General features: G+C 45.4%; 1 protein-coding gene across 5 annotated transcripts in view; it reads left to right on the top strand.

The window, feature by feature from the left end:
* The window catches only part of TMCC1 (transmembrane and coiled-coil domain family 1), a 67,507-nt gene that overhangs the window by 28,148 nt on the left and 20,566 nt on the right, over window positions 1–18,793 (top strand). The window contains exon 1 of one of the 5 annotated variants that reach the window (XM_066195759.1): window positions 15,996–16,052. The exons of the other annotated variants lie outside the window; for them this stretch is intronic. Coding sequence (XP_066051856.1) covers window positions 15,996–16,052 — 57 coding nt within the window. Of the gene's footprint in view, window positions 1–15,995; window positions 16,053–18,793 lie in introns of those variants that run through there. 5 annotated transcript variants of the gene reach the window in all.

Genomic DNA, 18,793 nt, shown 5'->3' with positions numbered 1-18,793 from the left:
CCAGGACACGGTGCCGGCCCCGGCGCCCGAGGATGCGCAGCCCCCGCTGAGCGCCGCCGGCTGCCGCCCCCCGCCCGCCGCGCCCCGCGCTGCCCGGCCCCGCATGGACCATGGTGCAGCGTTTCAGCCTGCGCAGGCAGCTCTCCAAGGTGGGTGCGAGCCGCGGGTCCCGGCAGAGCCGCGCCCGGGCGGGGAGCTCCTCCGCCTTTGTTCGCGCCGGCACGGACACAAAGGCTCGGCCGGGGGGCGGCGGGGGTCCGCCCGGGGCCGCTGGTACCGCAGCGGTGCCGGCTGTGGCTCGGCGCGGCCTCAACGCTGGGCCGGGGGAACGAAGGGGTGTGCCCGAGAGGGGCCTGAGAGCGCTCACACGCGGGCTTTGTCCTGGGCACAAGGTCCTTAGCAGCGGTGTGAGCCATCCCAGCGACATACCTGCAGGGACGGGGAGCGTGCCCTGCCCTGTGCAGGCTCTGGAGCCCTCACTGGCAACACGGGGCTTCAGAACAAAGGAGTTGCCGTATACAGGTTTTGCTGTTTAATTGACGAAAGTGTTCGAATTTATTTCGGGAGGATGCCTTAAGAGAGAAAATAGTTAATCCCTGTAGCCTTGCAGTTTGTTACTGAATCAATCCAATGTATGCAGTTGGAAAAACGTTTGGAAAAACCCATCCATGATTAAAAGTGAGTTTGTGTAGGACACTGCAGGTATGAGCAGTTCTGGAGCTGCCAGCACAGCCCTGTTTGTACATCTTTTGTACACCATTCCCAGTGAGCAGACTTGACTCTGGATGTGCGGGTTACAGTATTGGACTCTTAAAAGACAAGCTGAATTTCCACTTTACTTTAAGCTCTTCTTCTCTGTCCCTCCCACCCCTGTGTGTGTATTTGTAAAGGTTTTAAAATGCAGTCGTCAGAATTGTAAAATGCTGTCATCAGCATTTAAAATAGGTCAGAATTCACATCCTGCAAACTGTCTTGGGAGAAGCTACAGCTTTGCAATAATGGGGTATCTTTCTAATTCATTTGTAATTTTTTTTTTTTTTGGTGTCTCCTCATCTTAAAGAAACTGATGTGACCGTTTCAGGGAAAAGTGAAACTTGTATCTTTGAAGGGTTTGTCTTGTTATGTGTCAAGCTGTGTCTGCAAGCAGTAGAAGTCTCTACAGACACTCTGGAGTTTAATCTTCCCCTCAAAAGAGACTTGATCTAGTTAGTAATGAACTTTGTATCTAAGCTTTATTTATGTAGGGCAGCCAAAATAGTTTAAAATGAACTGGTTTGGATAACTCCATTTTAATCCCTGTTTATCTAGGTGGGCAGGATGATTTGGAAAAATCTGTGCACTGATTTTTTACTATAGAAGAACTGTTTTCAATTTGTTTTTCTGGCTTTCTCCATTTTTTGTGTTGTCTGACACAATTGTGTCTTGCACTGCATTAGCTCTGATTGTGTCAAACCTACTTAAAACAATTGTCTGGCCCTGACGTATTCTTAACTTCCGTGTTTTAATTGTAAAAGTTGCACAGCTCTTATAGTACGGTGAATTGAAGGAGAAAATGTAAGCGTGGTCTGTGTTTACCAAAATAAAAAGCATAGTTTTGTGAACAATTGGAAGGGATTGTGTTTATCTCAGTTTGGACGTGGGATGAGAACTGCATCTCCTGTCGCCTCGCCACGCTTTAGATGGGGCTGGGAAGTCCCTGTGTGTTGGAGTCCTTGGCAGAAGAGACACAAGTGGTGTTACAAAGCACCTTTCATCTGCTGGAAAGCATAGAAAATACCTTTAATTTTATTGATACCTTTATCAGCTGAAATGCAGTGACACCAGGTTGTATAAAAATAAAACAGAACTTTATTAGTATGTCTTGTGTGAAAACCTTGGTTCTTTTATGGATGCTGACTTAGACTTCAGAGTTGGCAAATCCTTTTGTAGGACCTGGAGCACCTGCTCCCAGGGTGTGTCCACTTCTTGTGTGAAATTGGACATTATTATGTGGTGTGCCTGTGTTATGCAGCTGCAAGGTCAAAATTGCAGTTTCTAACCACATTTAATGGCGGAGGCTTCAAATAGAATGGGACCGTGCCAATTTGAGAGCTACAAACTGAAAAATATAAGCCACCAGTGCTTATAAAACTTGAGCAAAGGAAAAGTAGGACTTCATGCAGGAGGGAGAAATATGGCCTCATGATCCAGGCTTTAATCTCCAAGAGCTGGTTTTCCATGGGGCTATTTGTACTGCATGGCTTCCATCAAATCATTTCAGCTTTCCCAGTCTCCATCTTCCTTCTATGCATGAAGTTATTGCCTTTCTCTTATTTACATAATGGCTATGCAGCTTTAAAATAGTATTCTGGAATGGGCTGTATAAGCACTTAACTGTATCTTAATTAATGAAATGTTTGCATTTGATAACCAGTTTGTATCAGGAATTTCAGAAAGTTTTTCACAAACCTATCTTCAAGTATGACTTCTTATTTCACATATACACAATCACTGTTTATTATTTGTGGGCTACTGCTTAAGTTCTGTGTTCGTTTGCCAGCTTAAATGTCTGCAACTCTTAAAAAATTGAGTCATCATTTATTGCACCTTTACTGTTAAAAGTTAAAGGCGAAATACTTGATGGGGTTTTTTGAGTGGTTCGACAAATGTCTTCCCTGGCCAGTTTGGTTTGTTCACTTTGTCATCCTCTGGTTCTGTGGGAGGTCTCCGTGCCTTTTTTTTTTTTTTTTCTCCTTCTTCCCTCCTTAAGTATCCAAAGTGTTTCAGAGTATTTTGGTTCAAACTTGTACTGTTTGGAAGTCCTTGGAGGCCCTGCAGTTACTGTCGCCCAAGATCTCAAGAAGTGCTGTTGCTGATGTGTTGCATTTGGAGAAATCCCTTGCTGTATCCAGCTGTTACGCAACTTGGATTTGTTCAGATGTTTTAGCTGGTTTATGAGAGGAGAATAATGGAGACAAATTGAACTGTATTTGAGGACATTTTTGTAAGTTATTGTGTATCCCTGTTTTAAAAAGGTACTCCTTGCCTGGGAAAGATTGCAGTGAACCGAGCAGTTAAGTTCAATTTAAAGAAAGAAAAAGCCAAAAAAAGTAATTTTTGTGAACTGTGATTTATACTCCATTCATTTAACCGGCACATTAAAATGGTAATAATTTCAGGCCAAACTCTTTTGTTCTCAAGTACAATCTGGATTTATCAGCATCTGAACTGTCACCGTGTTGCCACTGGTGTGTGTGGAGCTTATTTATGGGAGAGGAGCTTTGGTGCGAAGTAGCCTGGGAACAGCTGAGCTAAAGGAAGCTCGCCTGTGTGGAGGTGACGGGGTGACTGTGTTTGACAGCACAGGCTGCATTTCTCCTTGTCACTGAGACAGGTAGAAGAACTTCTTCTGGTTGTGTTGCCACAGCTTCCTCAGGTCTCTTACCTCTTGAGTTTGGTGTGGTCTGGGGCAGATCCAATGGGATAGAATGTATCTGTTCGCTGCCAAATAATAGCTCTGACAGAGTTCTGGTAAAACTTTCCTCAGAGCAGATACCTGGTGTAGCTTGGGTACACTTAATAGTGGGGGAAAGTTAGAGGTAAGAGGAAGATTTGGAAATTTGATGCAATTCAGCCTGATTCTCATATTTAACAGAGCAGCAGGCATGCAGTTTCCGTGTGGCTCTTCATATGTGCCCTGCTCAGGGAACTGAAGTGATAATGTTGTACCCATGGCCGAAAAAGGCCAGTGGGGTAGTTGGAGCTAGTGGGACCTTCTGAGCTACAAGGGGAATGCAGCTTACATAAATGCATCTTTCCTTGTAATAATGAAATTCTGCGGCTTATGGCGGCTTACAGAAGATCATCATACTTTATAATAGGTGCTTACATGTCACTGGATGGCAATAACAATTGGAATTTCCTCCCGTCAGAGATCAAAAGAAGCATTGCAAGTGTTGGCATCTTTACTCTGAATTACTTACCTTTAGGGGTCCTTTGTAGAGATTTTGGCTTGTGTAGAATTTGCCCCTTTCCCTTCAGTTCACTGTGACAAACCAGCTGGCTCTTTCTTCAGCCAGTATTTCTTCAGGGTCAGAGAAGAGAAGAGTGCTCTCGTTTTGCAAGTTTTTCTGTTCTGCATGTGACAGTCATCCCTAAAGATGCACACATGAACTTGGTTCTTTCCAGAAGGGACAGAAAAGCCCTTATGCTGGAGGAGGGCCTTGGAAATTCAGGGGAAATGAAATAATGGGCTCAAGAGGAGCTGGTTCTCAAAATTTACATGATATCCAGTTTGGGACTCCCTCTTGTGACAAAGAATGTGACAATGGCCTTCAAAATAATTCTTATGAGAGATTATTTGTAAACAGTTGTGTTTGAGCAGAGAAGAGGTTGATGTTTCATTCACAGGGTTTTGGTTGTTTGAAGATGGGATTCTCCTTTTGTTTCATTTACTCAGTGTCCCCAACGTGGAGGGAGCTGACTTGCTCACTTTACAAAAACTATTCCTATGGACAGGAAAAATAAAGGAGAAAGATGGTTTTTTGGTTTTGGTTGGTTGGTTTTCTTGTTGGTGGTTTTGTTTATTTGTTTTGATTTCTTCCTATCTTGAGACATGGTTTGGATCTCCCTGAAATCAATTGGTATTTGAATAGGGGGTTCAGCATTGAAAACATTCCTTTCTTAAATTCTCAGCTTTGAGACAATTCAAAATAGACAGGAAGAATTGTGAAGGAAGCAAGGTTCTTGTCCTTCAAAGATTTGCTGTGAAGGTTTTAGTATGCATGAAATAGAAAATTGTATTTGAATTTGAAATATGAGTAATAAAATGTTTCAGCAGCATATTATATGTGCTGTTGTTAGAGCTGTGTGATAGGGCGTTCAAAGAGCACACACTTAGCAAAAATGGAATCCCAGATCACCAGAATGCAAACTGAAATTCTGCTGCAAGAGGGGTTTTGTTGGGGTTTTTTTTCTGGAGTGCCCTTGGTAAATGTTAAACAGCATGAGAATATTTTCTCTGCATTATCTGCACATTTTGTGGTCTTATTTAACTCTTGGAAGCCTGTGAACGCTGAAGTCGTGTTTGGAAAGTCTGTAACCAGTAAAAGTCTCCGTTCTAGAACAACTAACTTCTCCCAAAGAAAAGGAAATTTGAAGGAGTGCTTCAGTTAGCACAGGATGGCCTTTGTGCAGGCTCAGTCTGTGCTTGTTCAGGCATGTCTGCCTTGGAAGTGCACTGAGACCCACTGCCCACACTGTGGTGTGAGAGCTCCCAGGGTCTTGTTGATAGTGAACAAAAACTTACAGGGGAAAGAAATATTTCTGTCATCAGTAATAAATTATTTCAGCCTGCTGACTTTGGCAACAGGGGCAGAGGAAATGAAGAGTTTCAGGTTGATGGGGAGACGGTGTTTCCTGGACCACCTGAACTGCAAAGCACGTGCAATAATGGTGCAGAACTGGCGCCCAAAGGTAATCGGTGTGTGGAACTACTGTATTGGAGTGGGACTAAAGTTTCTTTTCTGCCCACCAAAAAGAATATAGGATTTTACTAGTTTGCATGAAAAGTAAAGAGGAAGAAAATACTGCTTTTCATGCCAGCAGAGAGCAAAAAAGCTGAAGACTGCAAAGAAGGCATTGTGCTGTTGTAGATTTAAAAAATTGGGTTGCAAACTGCTGGGCAAGGAGTTTTCTTTGGCCGCTGCAGTTCAGTCACAGTGCACGTGGTGTGGCTGAATCTCCTGTTTTTCCAGGCCCAGATGAGGAGTCCCTGGATTGGTGTTCCTCTACAAGGCTGCGTGGAATACTGGCAGGACTTGGGCACCACAGAGCTCTGTGGCCTCAGTGCTGCAGGTTTCTCCAAGCAAATGCCTGTGGTGTGGCTGGTTAGCCAAACCAGAAAGCTAGTTGCTGCAGGTTTTTGGTTTCTGAACTCATCGGCTGTCGTTCAGCTGGTTTTCACACTGAACAAATTATTAACATCTGCTTTAAAAGAAAATCCTTCCCATGTAGAGAGTGTGGTTGTTGGTGATGTCTGGTTTGGAGGGGCACATGTTTTTGCATTACAAACGTTCTCAAAACCATTGAGATGTTGATCTTTTCTAGTTCTTCACGAAGTACTTAATTTCTACATAGTCTTTGAGAGTTTTCTAATGTAAAATACCAAGAGAATGCCTTCATTCATCGTGTGGGAAAAACTGTGGATAACTGTGAAGGACAGTAGGTCAGCTTTAGCATTTCACTGACAGCCTGTGCCGGTGGGTTTATTATCCCTCTGTATTGATGGAGGCAGGAGAACTGTGAAGATTCAAAAAGGATCCTTTTACATGAGACCAGACTTAATTATTTTGTTAGGTATTTGAAAATCAGGACTGTGCTAGGTTTCATGTTATCCTAATATTGATAAAATTTGGGAAATAGGGAACTTGTTACTGCTGCTCAGAAATGCAGAGAGTGGACCTTGCTGCAGGTGTCACTGGAGAGCTGCTGGAATTTAGTCAGCCAAGTGTTTATTGTTTAACCGTTGGTAAATACTGAAATTGTATCCTTTCAGAATCCGGGTTAAATGTCTATATTGGTGGAAACAGGGTAATGAAGGGATAAACTTTAATGCTGTTGTGCTTTTAACTAAGGAAGTGCCTGCACTAGGTACTGTGCAGTCCGTGTGTGCTGCTTTGCTGCTGTTGCCCCATGTCGGTGTGGGTTTTTGGAGTGCCCATTGCCTGGCTGTGCTGCAGAAGTGCTCACAGGGCCGTGGTCACATTCATGCTGATGGCTGGATGGGGTTGGGTTACCAGGGACTGCCTGCTCCAGCAGAGGCCGGGGAGCTTCCCGTGGGCCCTGGCTGCTTGGATTTGGGAGATGACGTGTCTCTCCTGCTGGTGGGGCTGGTCAGGGAGCCTGGGGGAAGCTGGGGAGAAGAGAGACCCGAGTGGCAGCTCAGCTGCTTGTCTGCTGCTCTGTGCAGAACCTGAGAGGCTCTGACTGATGTGGCATGGAGTGAGCACTTGGTGGAGTTTGTGCGGTGCCGGGGCTTCGTAGTGTTAGCACACACACGCGTGCTGCACTGCACTCAGGCTGTTCTGTAGTTTCTAGGTGTCGTGTCTGAATTCTTGTCACAGTTCATCTCGTGGAAAATTTTTAGTACACTTGGACATGGCTCAATGATCGTCCTCCTCTTACCTGCTCATGTCCTGGCCCAGCATGGCCAGGTTTCCACTTACAGTGTTTGTTACATGATGTTTTTGTTAATTCATCCATCTGGAATATGACCTTGTATTTTTTTTTTAACTTACAGAATTAATAGTTTTATCAAGGTAAAGGGAAATTTGACATTATTTAACTTTCAAATTTAGAAAGAAAAAGTGTTTAAGGTACTTTAAATTTGTTGAAGGGTTCCGGTGCCTAAAGGGGCTCCAAGAAAGCTGGAGGGGGACTTTGGATAAGGGTATGAAGTGACAGGGCAATGGGGAATGTCTACACACTATCAGAGGACAGGGTTAAGTGGGAGATGGGGAAGAAATTCTTGACTGTGAGGTTGCGGAGGACCTGGCACATGTTGCCCAAAGAAACTGCCCCAGGGACAGGGGGCTGGGACTAGATGGTCTTTAAGATCCAATTCAACCCAAACCATTCTGTGATTCTATGAAATGCTAAGAAGAGTTGAAAAGAAAAACTTGATTCTGTGAAATACAAGCAGTTTGGGCAATAATACAGCGTTTGTATTATCATGAAGACTGCGTTTTACGTGTAGCTGTTCAAAAGCTGTACATAGACTTTTTTCAAACCTCACTGTGCATCAGCTGCCCTCTGTCCCTCTGTCAAATTCTGTCTTTCTGGTCACTGAGGATCCCCAGTCTAGAGTTCTTTCTGCTTTCTCCTGAGTAAACCTGATTTCTAGATTAAATGACTTTTCTGTTGCAGGAGGTAATTACCTGAGAGGTTGAATTCTCTGTATGTAGAGAACTGTGTTGATGACTTTGCCACATTTCAGCTAGAGGCTTGCTGCTCAGTGCTGTCAACCTTACTGTTGTTCATTTCTTTGCTGAAAAATTATCAAACAATATTTCTATCCCATTTCTAGAAAGGGCAGTAAATTGCTTTAGCTACTTTGTTATGCCATGGAGAAGGAACACTTAATTATTCAAGTGGCTCAGTGGATATTTTGACTGATACTCCATCTGCCAGTGCAGAAATTGGTTCTATTTTTAACAGCTTGAGACACTTTTCAGCAATTATTCGGCTAAGTTGCTTATGAGAGGGTATTTTCATGCGCTGCTCTGGACTGTCTTCTGGGTGAGGTTTATGTGTTGTCCTCTGGGGGTACTTTTTGTTGTTTTGCAGCAGCTGCTTTCAACTAACCAATGACAGTTGTCATTTAAAATGTGTGGGAATACTCCAGTCAGGGAGCAGAAAACAACTAGGTACTTATGGAAAAGTTTTTTTGCCTACTTTGAGGCCAGATTTTGGGATGGAGAGAGTCGTGGGGCAGTCAGGACAGAGAAGGCAGGACAGCGAGTGCTGCCTGTCAGTACATCCTGCTGTGTTTGTGCGTGATTCCCTCTGTGAGAACAATGCCAAGGATTGCACAGCTGGTAAAGAGAGAGGGTGCTTTGGTGGGATTTGCCATGTAACTCCAACTGGCATGGAATACAAGCCTCATCTTAAAGTGTTTTCCCTGGATCTTGCTTGGTATCAGTTCAGCCCCTTGTGCTTTGTGGCTCTGCATGTGGTTTCCTCCTGCTCCCCGGGAGAGCCTCGTGTCTGTCTTGCTGGAGGGGTGGAGCAGGTGCAGTGTGTTTTTCAGCCATTTCCAGTCTGACAGCTCCTTCTGTTTTTCTCTGGTGTCCTGACTGGTTCAGGACACCTATTGCGGGACACAAGCCGGGTGACGGGCGTTCATCTGTCTCACATGGGACTGCACAGTGCACGAGGTGTCTGTGCCGCCTTCAGCAGGGCACGGGTTGGATTTGTCTGCAGTTGACTCCTTAACCTGTAACAGGACCCTCAACAATCTCCTCTGGCAGGTTGCAGAGGAAAAGATCTTGAGGTTGCACCTTGGCCTGAAGCTCTAGAAGAGGTGTAAAGCATGTCCTTCAACTCAGCAGTATTCCCCTTGAAATAAAACGTGAGGTGTTCTCCTGTTCAAGAGTATGTTCAGGCTTTGCTTGTTTTTTTAAATAAACTTCCAAGATGGTTGCCAGCAGAACTATTTTGCTTTTTGGTTTTATTATGCTTCAGAAAACTAGACTCTCACTTGAGATGTGTTCCTGACAGGGTCAGGGATGAGGTATTTTTAGCAGCCTCGGTGACTCTGCTTGCAGCGCATTCATGCCTCGCTTGTTCAGGGTTGCAGTTGCTTTTTCAAACACGCATTTGGGGCTCCTGCCAAGACACCCAGGGCACTACAGCGTCGCGTTACAGGGTCCTGCCTTGTGCAGGCAGAGCTCAGCCCAGCAGGGCCGGCTCTGGGCTCTGCCAGCGCAGTGCTGTGGTGCAGCGTGTTTGGCAGTGGAGGGGTGCTGGGGCTCGCGCTGCGTGCTGCCCTCGCCGCACACTCAGCATGGAGAACTCGCTGCCTGCCTCTGGAACCGTACGTCCTGGGGCTTTCTTCTTTCTTGGATGTCAGCTGTACTGGGGCTGTGGATGTGCCTCGTTTGCTGGGCAGAGCTGTGGGTCACCGCTGAACACCCAGGCTCTGCGTGTCTGTTTGCTGATGCTGCTGGAGTTTGCTTTTAAAAACTCAGTCAGCAAGCTGCTGTATGTTGTGACACCGAGGGAATGAAATCAAGTGTCTCCTGTCCATCCTCTCATCAGAGTAATTTAGGGGTTTTTCTGCTGCTGTTGCTCCACAGCAAGCAACGTTTGTGGCCCAGCTTGTGCTCAGCATTAAAATAAGGAAACTCGCTTGCGTGGCTGAGATGCTGGTTTTGTTTTAAATGCTTGATCTGTTCTGGATGTGGCAGTAAAAATTGCGTACTGGGAGACTCCCCATGAATGCAAAGAATCTGTGGTTTGAATCGTTTGGTGGTTAAAAAAGGTTTGTGATAACAGAAGTCCATGTCTTTAAGGAGTAGGGTTAATGCTTCTCCAGTTATGGTGATTTCTTCCAGGGAGCTTTAAGGTCTGGCTTCCTCATGGGAGTCCTCTGCAAAGGCTTCTGGAATTTGTCCCTAACAGCACAGAATGTGGAGAATTTGTCAGAAAGTGCTGTGAACGGATTCAGTGAACAACAGGGAATACGAACAGCAGAAGAAATATGGCTGAGATAAGTTTTAGTAGTGTTTAAGACCTCTTAGCATTTAAAGGCTGCATTTTATCAGGGCGGTAAGACAGTTCTAGGAAACTCCCTGTTCTTCAGGAGAGAAACTTGCTGGTCTTTAAAAGTCTACCTGCATATTTCACTGGAGATATTTTGGTCAAGTGAAATCGGGTGTTTCATGAAGAAAACAGCGGTGAACCCTCCAGGAGCTCCGTCCCCTTGGTGCAGAGGCAATCCAGCCCCTGCTGGGATTGCTGCTGTCACCAGCGCTGGTTTGAGCTCCCCGTTTTCCCCCTGCCGTGGCCCGTGCGGGCTGTGGCTCCTGCGGGGCTCTGGCAGTGCTGGCATGGCCCTGTCCGGGCCGCGGGTGTCTGCAGAGCCGGGGCAGGGCCGTGCGGCGGGGACGGGAGGCGGAAAAGGACACTCTGTGTTCGGCCCGAGCGCCCTCCTTCCCAGAGGACAGAGCTGCATTGTTGGGACAAAGAAATGTGAAAATACTAAAAGCATTCAAACTATTTTATTTTTATTTGGGAACCTTTTGTGCTCTTTTGGTAGCTCTGCAAAGCAGCCGGCCCAGTGTGTAGAGCCATTGGCAGAATTCAAAGGTGAGCTGGGAGTAGAAGGAAAACCACAAGCTTTTTGGATTTTTTGCTGCTTACAAGGAAGGGTTCTTATATTTTTATAGGGGACATTATCAGTGTCAGGCTAAGATGCCTGGATATGTGTTGACAGATCTATTTAAAAGGAAAAAAAGTTTTTAGTCAATCTGGTTTCAGGTGGTTTATGGTACATACTCTATTTCAATGACCAGTACTTTGATTTTAAAAATCCAGCTTTTTTGTGTTATCGTCTTAGCTGCAAGGCTCACAGTGGTGGTTTTGTGCTGAACTGGTTATAAAAAGTTCCATCAGTATGACCACATTTCACATCAGTGCTGTGAGATACGGGATTTATGAATTAACCTTTCTCTCTCTCACTTCCACACCTCCCCCTGTCCCTCTTAAGTGCTAATGGAAGCATTTTGAGTACTTCTGGAAATAGATGCAGAGAAAGGGAAGGCTGGTTTTCTTCTGGTGATTAAAACTGGGGCAAGGATTTGTGACTAGTAAAAAGAAAGCAAGTCCTGTGTGGAGCATCCTCTGAGGGAAATCTGCAAAAGACAAATATAGTCAAAACGGGCTTTATTCCAATGGGCGTGTACAAAAGAGGGAAACTCCAGCTCTGTGCAGTGACTTTGAAGTCTAGGATCTTAAATTAGAAGATAAATGTTAAATAATGTATTAGCTTAAAGTGCTTCTGGCCCAAATGGTACCTCATACGATTAGGCTATTGCAGCATTTATAATCACACACAGGTTCATAATTTCTATACGCCAGCAGAATGTTCAGGTGGCTTCAGCCCTTGTCCTGGGCAGTAAGTGTGGGATCAGTCTGGTGGGTTTCAGTTTGGGGTTTAGTATGGATCAAGACCTGGGATCTGTTATTGGGGTCTTGCAACTGTGCAGGAACTTACTAATCACCACAGAATTAAGCAGGAAGCCTTGTGCAAGAGGCCTCATGTCACTGAGGTTATTGATCCAGGAGTGCCATTGGGATATTAAGTCTTCACTGTCTCTACTATGTTCTAGTCAATAAAGGCAACTTGAAACTTGAATTTTCTGTGAGTTTCTCACTCTCTCACTTAATGTTTTACATTACTTAATATTTGGCAGCATTCAGATTTTTCCTTGTAAATGGATTTAGCCCCTACCATATTTCATTTTTTTTCCCAAAACCTTTTGGTTTTAAGGGGTCCTGGAAGGAGTTCTCATCATGTGACAGGGGTCATATGAGCATCTATCTCCCTAAGTTTTTGAGCTCCATCGAAGCTCATTTGCCCCCGCCCCTGCAATTAGTCTCCTTTCTCCAGTTTTACTGGGTAACTTCACGAAAGCAATATTCTAGAATGTAAACAAGCTACAATCTGCCGCTGGCTGCATCTCCACGCTGAGGACACTTGTAGCAGGGAAGGGTGCTTTGCGCCCCATCCCTTCCCTGCCCTTTTCAGTGCTGGCTCAAGTTAGGAGACTTGGTTCTTGGCTGAGGCTCCTGGAATGTCTGTACTCCCCCACGTAGCTGAGGCTTGGTGCCATCATCTGGCTCCAGCTGCAGTGGCCACTGTCCCCTGCTGTGTCGGGGTGTCACAGAGGGCAGGTGAGGGTGGCAGTGCTGCTGGAGTTCCTGCAGCAGTGAGACCTGCTCAGACTTGCTCCTGGACTGCGATGTGCCAGAGCTGTTTGAGTGTTGTTTGCATGGAAGAGTGTCTGTGGATGTTCTTTTATGACGTTTTTATTTCTTTGTGGGTATAGAGCATGGGACACCAGTGCTCTGTTGTCATATGAACTCACTGAGGAAAGCATGGGTGATTCCTTTTGGGTGAATGAGACAGAGTCCTCTTAATGGTGGTGAGATTCAGCCTGGTAGGTTGGGTTTGGTTTTATTTCTCTGTAGCAATAAAACTTGTGAAGGCTCTCTGATTATATTAAGTAGACTAATGAGCATATTTTCATGGATTTTCATGGACTTGTTTATTGCTTTATATGGTGAAATGATCTGTCTGAATAGTGGTAAAATTCATGTGAATCAGACTGGGTTGGACCCAACATGAACTGCTTCCTAAGTAAGTGTAATGGCATTCTTTCTGCACAAGCAATTTCACCATCCTTCACTCTCACCTCTAGTAAGGCAGATTTGCTGTTGTTAACAGAAAAAAATGTCTTGGGCGTCTGAAGGTTTCTCAGTATAAATAACTGCTCTCTGAGAGGAAAATCTGCCATATGAATTTGAAACAGCTCTCTGAAAAAAAGACAGACTCTTTTTTTTCCACTAAATTTCTTGCTGTTGTGTTAGACTGTGATTCCAAATCCAGTGTGTGCTCTGAACTTGTACAAGAATAGAAATTACACAGTTTCTGCATTCAGCCTGGACACTGGTTTTTCAGTAGAGATTTCCCACTAGACTCTTGCAGCAGGGTGGATGCCTCTTGGCCTGGTTCTTGCTCCCTGTTGCTCTGGGGCGCAGCAGTTGAAGACAGGTGCTCTCTGCAGTGTTGTGCAGTGTGGTCAGTGCATTTGTGGTGAGACTGCTGCATGGCCTGGACGAGTGGGTGATAACAGAGATGGGGCAGATGTGGGCTGGGGTCCTCGTTTGGTACAGGTGAGCGACTAATGCCAGTGTTTCTGTTTAAGAGCCTTTTTTACGGCTTGAATGTGTTTGTTAGTGCAGCCATAGTCAGAGAATATCAATATCTAATACTAATCCCATAAGTTGATATATTTTTAGAGACCTTTTACCATTTAACCCTGAAAATAGCCACAGAGAAATAGTAGTGCAAATGTCAGTTGAATTAGATTTCCTGTAGTTTCTGGGGTTTGCAGTCATTTCCACAGCAGTATGTTGCAGCTTGGAGTCCACGATCCTGTGACCAGCTGTGGTTTCCGTTGGTGTTCTTTGCACATCTCGGCCTTGGTTACCGCAGTGCTGCGTCCTGGGCTGTCCCCAAGGCGCGGAGCCGCCGCCAGGAGCAGCTCCCCCGGTGCTGTGCAGAGCAGGCGGAGCAGGTGCAGGGCAGTGCTGTCACAGGGCTGGTCCTGCTCCCCCAGCTCCCCGCGGCAGGGACACCTGTCGGCATCGGGGGCGTGGGGACTGCAGCCGACCCACAGAATCGCACCACAGTCTCTTCTGAGATCCACCTTCCTCTTGCCTTTTCCCTCATCCATTGTTCCCCGCGTCCTGTTCTCTGACATCGCAGGAATGACCACGCAAATGCCTTTAGGGCTGTATCATTGAATATCTCCTCCCCAACATGGCTCGTCTCCTTCATGGATCAGATGTTCCTTCTCCTGCTCTGTGGAATGTTTTCATTCTCAGTTCCTGTTTGTTCTAAATGCCCTGTACAATGCACTTGCCATTTCATCTAATGCTTTGTCAGAAATGGCATCTGACATACCAATATAATTTGAGACAATGGATTGTCAGCTGTTCGTCCTCTAATTTTGGTTCTTACAGAACACATTTTTGGGTTATAATTCCTCTTCTCTTTTTTTTTCTAATGAAAACTGAATTTTGCAGTTAAATATACACTATAAGATATATAATTATATATTATGTAATAATATTATGATAATATATTATAAGATATGTAAACTATATATTATAACTGAATTATATAGGAATATTTTCTTCCACATTACCTGTGATTTGAGTCAGTCAGGAGTTTCTCCTCTGGTACATCCTGAAGTTTATATTTTATGAATTAACATTTCAGTGCAGGATTTTTTTACATTACCTAGCCATTACTGCAGGTGAAGAAAATTATAAAAGAGAGACACAAACCTACCAAACCCTAGCACTGTGATGTCTGTCAGAGTGTCAAAGAGTCATTGCCTCAAAGGGATGGACATAAATTAAAATGGGAGAGTCCAGTCCTTGTATTGATACCGGTGGCAGACACGCTGCAGGACTCATGCAGCGGGGGACTCCCAAAAGGCCACTCCGTTTCTGTCAGGTTTGGCAGCTCCTGGTATTTCAGCCTTGGGGGCAGCTTGCATACTCTAAATTCGAATGGTTCTGAAGATCCCAAACTTAGATTATGTATGGCTTGTCTTTTGATCATCTTGTCCCTGCCCTGGGTGGGTGATAGTATTTGCTACAAACAGAATATCAGTGAGACAAAGAAGAGCAAGCGGAGAAGTAGCCGTGGGGGTGAGGGTGGCTTTTTACAAATGAGTCCGAATGAGTGAGGCTGGGTGGCATAAGGTGCTGTGTGTCAGAGCTGTCAGACAGCTCAGGGTGATGAGCCGTTGCTTTGCCTCTTCAAAACATGATAGTAAAACACGTTTTCTTTGACAAAGAAGTTGAGGTTAGGGGGATAAGAGGTTTCTTCTTGCCCCAAAGTTGGCTGTGGTAACAGTGCTGTCTGTGCTGGCTCTGCTGTGTACTGGAGTCCTTCTGTGAAAATTACCTTCTAATTAAGAGCTTCAGCCTTCCAGGAGATCACATTAATATTCTGAAAATTTTGTTTAGTGAATATTAAATAGGAGTGTTTCAGCACTGCTGTGATTAGAGCTTATAGTTTATAGGTGGATTTATGTCCAGCTGTGCATCTTTGAATCTCCAGTGTCAATTCTGCTTGGCCTTTGCTCCCAGGTCTGTTATGCTGTGTTGCTGAGGAACAACGGTGTCACACTGTATTGATCCGCTCCTGATTTGGCTGTCTGTTGTCCTGAACTATTTTTCTGGCTCAAAGGTATAGTGTCAGGCATTGCACAGCGCCTGGGAAGCCCTGTAGCTTTAAATCCCGCGTCCCGGTGCTGCTGGGAGCGCGGAGCGGGCAGAGCTCCGGGGCGAGGAGCGAGGAGCGGAGCCCGGCGCTCGGCCCAGAGCTCAGCCCAGCCCGGCGCTCAGCCCGGAGCCCGGCCCGGCGCTCAGCCCAGCCCGGCGCTCAGCCCGGAGCCCAGCCCGGAACCCGGCCCGGCGCTCAGCCCGGAGCCCGGCCCGGCGCTCAGCCCAGCCCGGAGCCCAGCCCGGAACCCGGCCCGGCACTCGGCCCGGTGCTCAGCCCGGCCCGGAACCCGGCCCGGCACTCAGCCCGGCGCTCAGCCCAGCCCGGCGCTCAGCCCGGAGCCCGGCCCGGCGCTCGGCCATGCTGGGCCGGCGGCACCGCCCGGGCACTGCCCAGCGCCCGCGCTGCCCATGGCTGCTCCGTGATGTTTATGTGGTGCTGCTGTACCTGCGTCTGCTGTGAAGGAGACTTCTGCGAGCCCGCAAAGGTGAGGAGGTTGCGGGGGAACGGTTGTAGCTGTCGTGTTTGGCTGTTTTATTTAAATCTCCGATAGAACTTGACCTCGTTTTGTGCATCAGCCTTGGACGCGCTGCATTTTTCCTCTGGGCGCTGCTGTTGAATTTCAGTGGTTGTTTTTTTTAATGTAGCTTTTCTTTGCTTTTGAAGCTGGGAAGCGCAAAAAGGCTCCTGTCTGAGTGAGGGTTGGAATCCATAAACAAGATCGAATATGGTGCTGCTTTTTGGGATTTTCTAGTTTTGTTGTTTTGGAATTTGGTTTGTATGATACAGTGAGTGATGAAAGAGGTGGGAGATGCAGATGCTGCAGATGCAGCCCAGTATCACAGAGAAGTATTTGCACTGGTAGCTTTTTTAAGGTGACTTCTTGTTTTGCTGTTTTTAGCTGTGCAAAATGTATTTCCAGGAAGTAGTAAACAAACTGCAGAACCATATTCTTCTCCAGGTAAAAAAAAAGAGTGCTGCCTCCCATAGACCCAGTGACCTTCAGAAATGATTAAGTATTTTACTTTGGTTTCGTTGAGTTGTGTGGCTCAGCATTACCCTTTTTCAGTCTGAGTTAACAGTAAACTGTATCTTCCCCTCCTCCCCCATTTATTAAATACTGAAGAGAGACAGTAAGGTCTTTGATGCTCTGATCTGCAACGCAAAACAGAAGCTATTTCTCTTTGAATTGTTGCAGTTAGCTCTCCCGTGCTCTGTGGTCCAGTGTTTGAGGAAAAAAGAAATCTGGGATCCAAACTGTGTTTTTGCCATAGGTGATGGTTTACCTGGGGTGTGTTACAGTCTGCGGAAGACATGGTTGACCGGTTGAATAGTATTCCTGTTGTGTTTGAAACACATATGTCTAATGCATTTATTTCATTAACTCACAGATTTTCCCAAGGGAAAATAGTGTCTTCTGTATGTGTACTTAGTCTCACTGCATTCATTAGTCTTCACAAGAAAAGTGACACACGGGTGGCTCTCAGGAAAATGCCTGTTGCTGATGTGCAGAGGTACAGACTGCGGTGGTACAGGGAAGCCAGGGGGGTTACAGGTGTTCCACATCCCAGGCGGACAGTTCTGTGTGGTTTGCATCTTGGCACACCTAACTTCTGCCTACTGCATCACCCCTTGCGAGCTGACGAGAGGAGTAGTGAGCACAGGATACCATGTTCTGTTCTCTCTAGGCCAGAGCAGGGTAGCCTGAGCAGCTTTCCACCGTGTGTTGAGGAGATGCTGCACTGAGCGCTGTCTCTAAAGGGAGTTCTCAATGAGGATTCTTAGCTTTTGTAAGAATACTGAAAGCAGCATAGTGATTTCAGTATTTACCTAATTCAGTGTTCCCTGTGGATTTCTGGACAGGTGCCCTGTTGCCTCACCCTGCTGGTTGCTCGTCATCCCTTGAATGTGTCTTCCTCTCTGATGTCTCATTGCTTGCCGTTCTCTTGCAGGTTTCTGTGCCACGTGCCAGGGGCCCTGAGGAGGGCATGTTCATGCTCATAGTGTCTTGTCCTTGACAAGCTGAGTTTGCCACTTGGAGTGGTCTTAAAGATTTGGCTGGTGCTAATGCAGGAACCTCTACTTGGGGCAAACAAGCTGCCTTTGAACAAAGCAGGAGTCTGAAGCAGCTATCCTGCATAGCTGTGACAAGTGTGATCTTAGCTGATACGATGTGTATATTGTACTACTAAGGCTTTAAATAAGGAAACAATATTTCGATAAACGCTCTATGGGAATTGGAAAGCAATATATTCACAGGAGGCATGAATCCTGTTGCTTTGGAATAGTTAATACTGTATGAACTCTTGATTCCATAAACTTCAGGGAGGAGTTTTGGTTATGGCCACACTGTGTTGTACCTGCAGAAAATTCTATAGTTAAAAATAAAGAAATGAAGGAAGTGTAGAAGTAGAGTTGCTGGAGCCCTTTAGGTTAAACACGTGGAGGGAATGTGCATGTAAAACCTCAGCAGAGATGCATCCCGCAGAAAAGGGAGAATCTTTGCTCTTGCGCAGGGCTGTTCTGTGCAGAAAGATCATGCAGAGGCATTTGTCCTTCCACACTTCAAACCCAGTTTGCTCCAATGCTTTGCAAGTCAAAGTTAACTTGCAACCATAAAATTAAACTCTGTTCTTTACAAATTAATATATAACATAAAATAATAATCTCTATTCATCAGATAGCAGCTTGAAGCATAAAAAACCAAAACCAAAACTGCTTTACTCTCTGGGAAGTGTTAACAATAATTTTGTCTCTCAGGTAATGAGATGTGACTCAAACACTGGGAAAAATAGGATGAGATTTTAAAAAAAATCTGAATCAAACAAAAAAGCACACATCATTTTACATAGTCCCTTTCTCATAAAAGCTTGTAATAACTTGTTTCTTAATCCACCCTCTCCTGCTCCTTCCTCTGCTTAACTTTTGTTCAGCTTTACCTCATTTCCTATCCTTACTGTTTTAACTTCTGGCCTGATTGGCACTCCTCCCTCGATTAAAAGTCAAGAGCTGCTAAAATAAATATCCGTAGATGTTATTTTGGCCATATCTTTTGCTGTGTCATCCCTTATCATCTCCTACGAGCTCTTCTGTATAATTCAGTTCTTTCCTATTTTTCTAATCAGATTGTTGTATCCATTCCCTTGGACTTCCCTCACCCTCGATGTCGCCCTGTTTACTCAGTCAACACCGATGATTTTCTGCTTGACTAGTCTAGCTTTAGGAAAC

The sequence above is a fragment of the Chamaea fasciata genome, unplaced genomic scaffold, assembly GCF_029207755.1.
Source record: "Chamaea fasciata isolate MVZ Bird 193981 ecotype frontalis unplaced genomic scaffold, bChaFas1.0.hap1 SCAF_13, whole genome shotgun sequence".
Classification (NCBI taxonomy): Eukaryota; Metazoa; Chordata; class Aves; order Passeriformes; family Sylviidae; genus Chamaea; species Chamaea fasciata.
Note: the sequence above shows the minus strand (reverse complement) of the source record. Positions and strands in the feature narration are given on the sequence as shown.